This window comes from Carcharhinus amblyrhynchos, chromosome 18, assembly GCF_965287045.1.
Source record: "Carcharhinus amblyrhynchos chromosome 18, sCarAmb.v2.hapA, whole genome shotgun sequence".
NCBI lineage: Eukaryota > Metazoa > Chordata > Chondrichthyes > Carcharhiniformes > Carcharhinidae > Carcharhinus > Carcharhinus amblyrhynchos.
The window spans coordinates 35136128-35147424 of NC_137341.1; the positions used below are offsets into that span (position 1 = coordinate 35136128).

An 11297-nucleotide genomic window follows, 5' to 3' on the forward strand; every position below is an offset into this window, starting at 1 on the left:
CAAAGCATATTGTTCATAGAGAAGGAAAGGAGTGTGTGCAGAATGTAATGTTACAGTCGTAGCTAGGTTGTAGAGAAGGATCAACTTAATGCAAGGTAAGTCGATTCAAAAGTTTGACAGCATCAGGGAAGAAGCCATTCTGGAGTAGGTTGGTCCATGACCACAGATTTATGTATCTTTTTCCCAATGGAAGAAGGTGGAAGAGCGAATGTCCAGGGTGCATGGGGTCCCTTAATCATACTGGCTGCGTTACCAAGGAACTGGAGACAAAGTCAGTGGATGGGAGGCTGGTTTACATGATGGATTGGAAAACATTCATACCTTTTGTAGCTCCTTGCAGTCTTGGGCAGAGCAGGAGCCATACCCAACCAGAAAGAATGCTTTCTATGGTGCATCTGTGAAAGTTGGTGAGAGTCGTAATTGTAGAAGACTACCTGCCTTGTGGGATTTATTATCTTTGTCAGAGGTGGATTTACAATGAAACACACCATGCCAAGACGCAGGCCCCCGAACAAGAGGTGGGGTGCCCTGGAAAAGGTGAGGTTGGGGAAAGGGACCCAGAAACTCAGGTGAGCACAGGGCCTCACTAACTGTAAATCTGTCTCTAATCTGTGAGGTCGAAGAACTCGTGCAGGAAGTGGGTGCATTCACTCACTCAGATTCTATCTTCTTTCTTAATCAAAGTGGACTCTGAGGAGAGACTGCATTGACTGCAGCATCAACTATTTATATTAATTCATTCTGGAGTCCATCAGAAGTACTTTTTTCAATGTTGCAAAAGTGTCAGTCTGCAAGATGGAACTTTGTTACAAAGAATCTCAATTTCTCAGAGATGCCAATGCTTTAGGAAGAAAACATTACATTTCTACAGTATAGTATCTTTCAGGACTGAGTGCTTTACCGTCAAGTACTTTTCAGATGTAGTCACTATTGTAATGTGGTAAATTTAGCAGCTAATTTACAGACAGCAAGATCCCACAAACAGCACAGAGATAATGACCAGGTCCTGTGTTTTAATTGATGTTCATGATGTGGAGATAGCGTTGGACTGGGGTGGGCACAGTAAGAAGTCTCACAACACCAGGTTAAAGTCCAACAGGTTTATTTGGAATCACGAGTTTTTGGAGTGCTGCTCCTTTATCAGGTGAGTTCTGATGAATGCTGTGCCTAATGCTGTAAGGATAGGAACAATTGCACCACCAATTGACTCACCTGATAAAGGAGCAGTGCTCCAAAAGCTCATGATTCCAAATAAACCTGTTGGACTTTAACCTGGTGTTGTGAGATTTCTTACTTAATTGATGTTGGCTAAGGAATGAATGATGGCCAGGACACACTTCAGAATAGCTGAACCTGAGGTAAATATCTCACAAGGCCCAAAAGATGTTGAATTTCAGTGACATCAAATGATTCTACCTGACATTTAAATCTACACATCTTGATTTGCTGTGAGTAGGAAAACAACATGATGATGTAAAACTTGTAGAAGTTCTTAAATTGCCTGACAGAATCATAGAAACCCATTGGGCCCATCGAGCCTGCACCGACCACAATCCCACCCAGGCTCTACCCCCATATCCTACATATTTACCCACTAATTCCTCTAACCTACACATCTCAGGACACTAAGGGGCAATTTTAGCATGACCATTCAAACTAAACCTGCACATCTTTGGACTGTGGGAGGAAACTGGAGCACCTGGAGGAAACACACACAGACACGAGGAGAATGTGCAAACTCCACACAGACAGTGACCCAAGCAGGGAATCGAACCCAAGTCCCTGGAGCAATGAAATAGCACTGCTAACCACTGTGCTACCGGAGTTAGATGCATAGTAAAGGAGTGTTGTGTACAATTATAGCGTTCAATTATAGCAGGGAAGTCATTCAGCCCAACATCTGTGCTAGGTCTTTGTCAAAACAATTTAAAACTTATACCACAGCCACACTCTCACCCATTAGCTTCACCAGGGTCACACAGATGGTTGTCCATCTCTTCCTCTTCCAATACAACCATTATTATTCAAATTTCAACATTTATTTCACTGTCATTTAAATGTCCATTCATTGCAGTGGCATAAACAACTGAAGCTTTTTTTAGAACTGTTGATGAGGATTTTAACTACAAGGTTAGGTTTGAGGAGCTGGAGGAGTTGTCCTTGAAGCAAAGGAATTTTGGAGGAGATTTGATAGAGATATACAAGATGTAGACAGGCAGACAAAACAATGTTCCATTAGCTATTCGTACATAGACTGAGAAAAACAGATTATGATTTTGGGCAAGAGAATGTGTGTGTGTGTTTTTTTTGGGGGGGGGAGGCGGGGTGGCGCGGTGAAGAGTTGTAGGGAAGAATGTTTTTACACAGTGACTGGTAATGACCTGGAAGTTTTAGCCTACGGAGATGGTGGAAGAAGAAACAATGAATGATTTCTAAAGTAGATTGGATGAGGCACTTGAGGGAAATAAAGTTCAGAGATCGGAAAGTAGAATGAGGTAACTTACAATGGTACTAGCTGTTTGTTATTGTGCTATGCTGGTTTGTGCTGTTGTATTGAAGATGGCATGTTTATTGTTTTATATTGGATGATACTTTTGTAATTTTATTGAGATTGTATTCTGGTTTGTAATTTGAAAGTGTAATGTATTTTTGCATTTGTGAAGTATTTAAATAAGAGTGAGGCTAGAACGAGGAATGGGACTGACTGCATTACCCGAGAGTGAGCTACCATTGGCTTGATGCACCACCAATTGACCACCTCCTGTACCATCCAAAATAAATGACAAGGAAGGTGACTGAAAACAGAATCAACACCAATGTTAAATTCAGAGTTGGATGCATACTTAAAGTTTGCAGAGTTTTGGGAATTAACTGGTGCGCTTTCAGAGAACCAGTACAATGGGCTGAAGGTGATCAGCAGAGTACCGACACCAGCCATAAATGAGATTAAAGCAAAATATTGCGGATGCAGGAATCTGAAACAAACACGGAAAATCTCAGCAGGTCTGACAGCATCTGTGGCAGATCTGTGTTGCGGAGCCGGAGTCTGCCCCCCTATATTTCTGAAACAGCATCTTGAAGACTTATTGGGAGCAGTATCTGTACATGTGTATTCCTCGCTCCTCCTGATGGGTGCACTTCCGTGGGCTTGTCTCCACCCGGCTCCCACGTCCATGTACCCCACTCCCATCTTTGCCAATACCCCCAGCCCATGGCTTTGCTCTGTCTTCCTCCCTTCCCGTTCTCGCCCCCTTCCTCCCCCCAAGACAAACGTGGAAAAACACATCATTCAGGCACAGACTTTGAGTTTTATTGTCTCCCAATGATTGTGGGATTTTTTTTCGAGCCGACGCCTCCTGTCGCTTAGCAGCAGCAACAGGAAGAGGAAATTGCATTGAAATTGAACGTGGCTCTGTCGCTGGGGAAGGGAAATTTCTGGGACACAGGAAGTCTGTGTGTTCATTGAAAACTGTTGGTTGGGAATGAGAGGCTCCGGGGCTGGATTTATAAACGCAAATTGAGATTGAGATTGGGGTTTAAAGGGTGAATTGTACCATTGGGGTGAAAGGGGGAAGTGAATGTGTCTGCTGACGGTGCCTGCACTGTTGCACTTGCCCCTTGTTTGCAAAATGTTTGACTCCTGTTAGCCCGGGATCCCCGGGAAGCGGGGGGGGGGGTCCCTCGGAATTCCCGGGTTTAGGGGGTGGGGGCTTCCTCGCCCCCCAGGACTCCCAGCACGGCTGTGACGCGCCTGACGATCCTGTTCTGCTACTTTGTTGCATTGTTGCAGCTGAGGAGGATGTGGAGCAGCAAATATCTGCGGAGCCCCCTGTCCCGCTCACTGCTCAGCAACATGAGGCATCAGGCCGACGAAGAACAGGACAAGTTCCAGGTACAGCACTCACATTCTGGGGATGGGAGCGTTTTATTTCAAAATAATGTTTTGACGCCGGCCTGGCATTTCATCCTCCTGAAACAAGTGACATGTAAAAGATTGATTCTGAACTGAACTAAATTTCCACGTAAAAACCTTGTTGCAGTTCACCTTAATTCTTCCCCTCCCTCTCCAATTGTCGCACTTTGTTTTCATGGAGATAACCGCCTTGGTTCAGAGGGTTTCTGATTGACCTCTGAATCAGATGCTGTCTTGAGTTCAAGTTTCACTCTGGAGACCTGAGCACAAAATCTATGCTGACACTCAGTTAACACTGAGGGAGCCCTCCACTAACTTGGGGATGGTACAAAGGGACTGGCTTTATATTCCATATTCATTAATCAATAATTGTTGTCTTGGTGGGATTTGAACCCATGTCTCCAGCAAATTTGTTTATTTATTTGTTGTCACAAGGAGATTCACAATAACCTCGCAATGAAGTTACTGTGAAAATTCCTTAATTTCCACACTCTGGTGCCTGTTCGGGTACACTGAGGGAGAATTTAGCATAGCCCAATGCACCTAACCAGCATGTCTTTCAGACTGAGAGGAAACCCATGCAGGCACTGGAAGAATGTGCAGATGCCACACAATCAGTGACCCAAGCTGGAACTGAACCTGGGTTTTCAATGAACATGCAGAAGTCACAGAAAATTCCCTTCCATAGTGCTAACCACTGTGCCAATTTAGCCTGGACTGCTCGTCCAGTAATGTTACCACTGTGTTGCCATCTCCACACACACATCCCTCCCCCCCCCCCCCCCCAACCATGTTGGAGGTCAGTGCTCAGGGAGCACTAGACTGTCAGAGGGACAGCTGCGGTGTCAGAAGGGCAGTACTGAAGCAGCACTGCACCCTTGGGGGTACAATACTGAAAAAGCACTGCACTGTCGGAAGGTCAGTGCTGACAATCAGGACCAAGGATGTGCTGCATTGTCATGGGCACTGTTGTTTGGATGAGATGTTGGATGGTGGCCCTGCCTACCCTCTTGGGTAGACCTATGGCTACTTTATTTCCTTGTTGAAATGATAGCTGCTATTTTGCTCACATTGCACTTCAACTGTCTTTCTTGAGAGGCAGATCACAAATTTCTTTCCGACTTATTAGTGACCATTCTCTGAAAGTGTCCTATTTAAATCCAGCCCATTTCTTTCATCCCAGCCTGATGTTATGCCTGAAACAATTTAGGAAAAGAAACCAGCCCTACATGATGTACTGGTTGGGGAGATGCTTATTTTACTCCCTGCAAGAAATGACGGGATACAATGGGGAAGGAAAGAGGAGGAGGGGAGGGGAAGGGGGGGGGGGTAGATATTTTCAATGTGTGTTACAACTGCCCATGATTATTTAATTTTCTGATAATGTAGTGCATGACTGGGAAGAAATGAATTTCCCCATGTAAGGACACAGCTTCAAATTGCATTCTGTCAGCATAGCCAGATTTGACCTTTTAATGCCCCAGTTTCTTTCTTTACCTATTTTTATATAAACTATAGGATTGGAGGCAGTGCACAAGTTTCTCCAGTGTCACTGACTGGTAAATGCTGAGGAGACACTGACCATAGAATCCAACATAAAATCCAATGAAAGAAGAATAAACTTCTAATATATTATTGCTCTCACACTCTGCGCCGTGGTGCACACTTGTCACAGGATCCCTCTAACATATCGGGAGGGGTGGGCATAGCACGGTTCTTCTCCAAAGCAACCTGGGCACAGATGAGACCAGAGAGAGAAGGGTGAAAAGTGGCTCTCACCCCCACTCCCTTCAAATTTTAATGTAGTAAATCATTCCATGATTAGATATGGAACCATATGAGGAGATAATGGGTCAAAAACCTGACCAAAGGGGTAGCATCTTAAGGGAAGTCCAAAGATGTGCAGGTTAGGTTGATTTATCATGCTAAATTGTCCCTTAGAGTCAGGGGCATTAACGATAAATAAGTGAGGTTACGGGGATAGGGCCTGGATGGGATTTTTGTCAGTGCAGGTTCGATGGGCCAAATGACTTCCTCCTACATTGTAGGCATTCTATAAAAGAGAGGGGTGGAAGGGTTCTGGGAGATGATTCCAGAGCTTAGGATCCAGACAGCTGAAGGCAGCGATGGAGTGGTTAAAATCCAGGATATGGAGCAAGAGGCCAGACTTGGCGAGCGCAGAGCTTGGTACCTGGAGGAGGCCATAGAGATGGGGAGAGCGTAATGAGGCCACGGGGTTGTTGGGGGGGTTGGGCTCTAAAGATGGGGAGCTGATATCCTGGGGTGAAAAGTGAAAGGGACTTGTTGCAAGTAGGTATACTGGCTGCACATTTGGATGATGTAAGATGGGAGGCCAACCAGGTTTTGGAATAGTCAAATCTGGAGGCATCAAAGGCATGAAGGAGGGTTTCACTAATGCTGTTTAGCAGCATACAAGATTGACAGTCATTTCTATTGAGGGTGCTCATGCTATTGTCATTCTTTTGCAGTGGTACGTCTGTGATACAGAATTGCTGCCAACACATCTGCAACCGCTGTTTGTTCAGAGTTATCTGGATGTGGGGACACATGTATTCCTCAGGCAATGCTCAGAGAAATCCAACTGGCTCTTTGTTCAGATTTATTACTCCCTCGTCACCTCTGTCTTTAGTCTGTTCATGTCCAAGACGTCAATCAATGGGTAAAAGGTCAAAATATAACTTTATTTCAAGCTGGTATTTCTGATTGTCCATGGGGTGACTAGGCTGTCTGATATTGGCGTCAACTCTTCATCTTGAGTGAAGTGACTTCCATATGGTTTGATAGCCAGAGTTAATTAACAGTGTGAGAACCAAGTTAAAAGAGGGTGACTTTTTATACTAAAAAACCCATTTGAAAATTGACCAGCCCTCATGATCAGCTCAGTTTGAAGAAGATCAGGGGAGTTCTCTCCTCGTGCCCGGATCAATATTTATCCCTCAACCAACTTAACTGAAAACAGATTATCTGGTCACTTATCACATTACTGTTTGTGGGAGCTTGCTGTGTGCAAATTGACTGCCACATTTCCTTTACAGCAGTGAATAAGCTACAGATGTAATTGGTTTAAAGCACTTTGAAAGTGTGAGAAATGCACACCCTTTATGGGAGATCAGCAGGCAATCTCACATCTTGCCACTAGGTAGCAGTGGAATGCTGCAATATTTGGCCATTTCTTTAAGGGTCATTTTGTTTTCAAACTGTGTGCATGTGAAAGTGAATCGTAGAATCGCTATAGTGCAGAAGGAGGCCATTTGGCCCATCAAGTCTGCACCGACACCAATCCCAACCTGGCTCTAACCTGCTTAGTTACCATGTGAATCCCTCTAACCTATAACATCTTGGGACAATTTAAGGGTTAATTTAGCATGGCCAATCAACCTTACCCACACATCTTTGGACTGTGGGAGGAAACTGGAGCATCTGTAGGAAACCCACACAGATGAAGAGAATGTGCAAACTCCACACAGACAATGATCCAAGCTGGGAATCGAACCCGGGTCCCTGGTGCTGTGAAGCAGCAGTGCTAACTACCGTGCTGCCCTTATATTGGAGTAAAAATCACTATATCAGTGTAAAGTGTATTATACGATAGGGAAAGATCCAGAAATTATTTTTTTTCATTAAAAAGTTAAATCACTGCAGAAATGCTCATTGAAATTTTCACTAATTTTCAAAGGGTAAATTTACCACCTGTTACGTAGAAAATAGCTCTTCGAGTCTGCATGCCTGATTTTCTATTTCAATGCCATAATCCCACACTGTTTGAATGATTTCAGAGTTGATTTCCTTGTCTGAGGCCATTGAGATCAGCTGATTCACCTCAATCCTGCAGACTCCCTGCTTTGACTGGGAGACTGAAATTACTCCAAGCTGCTGGAACTCTCTGACCAATGATTCACATTGTGTTTTATTTACTAGACAGAGGGTTTACTAAAGAGAGTGCATTTGAGAGTTTTAAATATCTTTTTTACTTGAACGTAGATGACCTTGGGTAAGCCCATATTTGCTTCCCTGAGGACGTTGAGTTAACCATGTTGCAAGAGGGCAGAGGCCACTTGTAGAGAGGGTCAGAATGGCATGTTATCAGTAATTCCCTGCAGGATGCTTGCCAATTCATAGCCCCATCAGATTCAATTGCACACTTTACCAAGGTGGGATTTGAACTCGTGGCCCTTTGTTCATCCTGGGGGTGGCACAGTGGTTAGCACTACTGCCCCACAGCTCCAGGGACCTGACTCCAGCCTTGGAATGACTGTTCTCCCTGTGTCTGCGTGGGTTTCCTCTGGGTGCTCCGGTTTCCTCTGGGTGCTCCAGTTTCCTCCCACACCAAAGATGTGCAGGTTATGTGGGTTGGCACTCTAAATTGTCCCTTGGTGTCCCTAAATATGTCAGTTAGAAGGTGTGGTGAGGTAAATGGGAATAAGGGGTTTGGGGGATAAGGTCTAGGTGGGACGCTCTGACAGAGTCGGTGCAGACTCGATAAGCTGAATGGTCTCCTTCTGCACTATAGGGATTCTATAAAATCACCAAACTGGTGCCTGTAACTGAACCAACTCCAGATTATTAAAGGGATATGTAGAGACTGGAGGAGGTGCAAAAACATTGACATGGAATTGAGAAGTGAAATATTAGGAAAGGCTGAACAGGTTGGAGCTCACTCCTTTGGAAAAGAGAAGGCTGAGAATTGATCTGATGGGGATTTTTAAAATGGTAAAGGGGTTCTACAGGATGTTTCAGCTTGTTGGGAAGCCTAAATCTAAGGGCCATAAATATGAAGTACTCACTAATAAATCCAACTGAGGTTTCAGGAGAAATACTGAGAGGTGAGAATGTGGAAGGTGTTCCTACAGATATAATGAGGTGAATAGCATTGATGCATTTATGAGGAGATTGGATATGAAAGGAATAGATGGATACATTGATAGATTGAACTGAGGAGGGGTAGAACATAAAGCATAAGCATCAACTTAAACCGGCCGGGCTAAATGGCCTGTTCCTGTGCTGCTCATTCTATGTCTCCATCTCTCTCTCTCTCTCTCTCGGTTCAGACTGCTGGGAAGAGGATCGATGTTCGTCTTCTCTGAGGAGCAATTCCTCCGGCTCTTGAGGGTGGCACCAGACTGGAGGGCAGCCAGGGTACTTGATCTCGGGGCTGGAGATGGAGAGGTTACTAAAATCCTCAGCCCCCATTTTGAAGAGGTCTATGTGACTGAAGTGTCTCCCACCATGAAATGGCAACTTAAAAAGAAGCAGTACAGGTAAAAACTCTTCCCTGTAATTACCTGGTGTTCTGCAGAATGATTGAGAAACATCTACTAAGATGTTTTATCTGATAAATTTTTGAACAGTAAAGGAATTAAGGGTTATGGTGAGCGGGCGGGTAAGTGGAGCTGAGTCCACAAAAAGATCAGCCATGATTTTCTTGAATGGTGGGTAGGTTCGAGGAGCCAGATGGCCTACTCCTGCTCTTAGTTCTTATGTTTAGCCAGGAAATATTTGAAAGACAGTATCTTAATTCTTGAGATGTGGGCATTGCTAGCAAAGCTTTCTGGAAGCTCAGCAATCTATCCAGTGTAGGTGTATCCATAGTGCAGTTAGGGAGGGAATTCCAGGTTTTTGATCTGACAATGAAGGAACAGCGATTATATTTCCAAGTCGGGATGTGACTTGGAGGGGAACTTGCAGTATTCCCATGCCCCTGTTCTTCCAGACTGAAGATGCTAGATTGAAATATTCTTATTTGAAATGTGTTCCCCTTGTATTTTGTAGACTCCTGGGGATTGACGAGTGGCAGAATACTGGCTTTCACTACAATGTGATTAGCTGCCTGAACTTGCTGGATCGATGTGACCAGCCTCTGACCCTGCTGAAAGACATCAGGAATGCTCTGGAACCAACTAAAGGCCGACTGATACTGGCAGTGGTCTTGCCCTTCCAACCATATGTGGAAAATGGTAAGTTCCACAAAAAGTAGTTTGAGATGTGAGTGTGGGGCATGGATCTGGACACTGCAGGCTTGAAGATAATGCAGTCAGAGATATTCCGCTGTGCAAAACCAGTGTAGGAAAAACAGAATAGGAAACGTAGACTTTGGTGTATAGGGCACAATTTAAACATTTGCAGATGAGACAAAACTTGGAAGCATTGCAAACTGAGAGGACGATCATAAGGACACAGACTAGTTTTTGGAGTGTGAGGATAGGTAGCAGATGAAGTTCAATGGAGAGAAATGTGAAATGTTTCATTTTGATGGAAAGAGCATGAAGGGACAATAGAAAATAGAGGGTACAACTCTAAAGGGGTTGCAGAAGCAGAGGAACCTGGATGTATGTGATGTATGTATATACATGTGCATAACTCATTGAAGGTGGAAGGACAGGTTGATAGAAGAAGGCACATGGTAGGTTGGCCTTCATAGCGAGAGCGTTGGAGTATAGGAATAGGGGTGTTTTGCTGCAATTATATAGGGCATTGGTGAGGTCACACCTGCAGTATTGTGTGCAGTTTTGGTGTCCTTATCTGAGGAAGGATGTCCTTGCTATAGAGGGAATACAGTGAAGGTTTACCAGGCTGATTCCTGGGATGGCAGGTCTGTCATGTGAGGAGAGACTAAGTTGGTTAGGATTATATTCACTGGAGTTTAGAGGAGTGAAAGGGAATCTCGCAGAAACTTTATAAAATTCTAACAGTTAGAAAGGGTGGATTCACAAAGAATGTTCCCTATGGTGGGGGCGTCCAGGACTATGGGTCATAGTTTGAGGATAAGGGGTAAACCTTTTAGATCCGGGGTGAGGAGAAATTTCTTCCCCCAGAGGGTGGTGAATATGTGGAATTCACTACCATCGAATGTAGGCCAAAATGTTGTCTGATTTCAAGAAGAAATTAGATACAGCTCTAGAGGTTAAAGAGATCAAGGGATATGGGAGGAAGGGGAGGACCAGGATATTGAATTCGTTGATCAGTGTCTTGTATAAGATAATAGTTCAATGTCATCTATAGTATTGCATACAGTTTGTTTAGGAAGGATGTGAAGAGATCTGAGAGAGTGCTGAAAAGGTTCATGAAAATGGTTTCAGAAATGAGGAACTTTAGTTGGAAATAAGATTGGGGAAATTCTTTGGAGAAAAGGAAGTTAAGAGGAGAATTGACAGGTGTTCAAAATCATTAGGGGTCTGGAAAAAGTAGATGGGGAGAAACTGTTCCCGCTCGTGAAGGAATCAAGAATGGGAGTGCACAGATTGAAAGTAATTGGTAAAAGAGATTTTAAAAAATACTTTTTCACGCAGCTAGTGGTTCAGGCCTGGAATACACTGTCCAAGTGAGATGTTCAATCAAAGCATTCAAAAAGGAATTAGACTGCTAT

At 44.0% G+C, this 11297-nt stretch overlaps 1 protein-coding gene across 1 annotated transcript in view; it reads left to right on the top strand.

The window, feature by feature from the left end:
• The first annotated feature begins 2363 nt into the window (after positions 1-2363).
• mettl9 (methyltransferase 9, His-X-His N1-histidine) overlaps positions 2364-11297 on the top strand; it is a 31201-nt gene continuing 22267 nt past the window's right edge. Inside the window, exons 1-4 of the mRNA XM_080206791.1 lie at positions 2364-3892; positions 6403-6593; positions 8983-9192; positions 9704-9888. Coding sequence (XP_080062917.1) covers positions 3800-3892; positions 6403-6593; positions 8983-9192; positions 9704-9888 — 679 coding nt within the window. The 5' untranslated portion in view covers positions 2364-3799. The remainder of the gene's footprint in view (positions 3893-6402; positions 6594-8982; positions 9193-9703; positions 9889-11297) is intronic.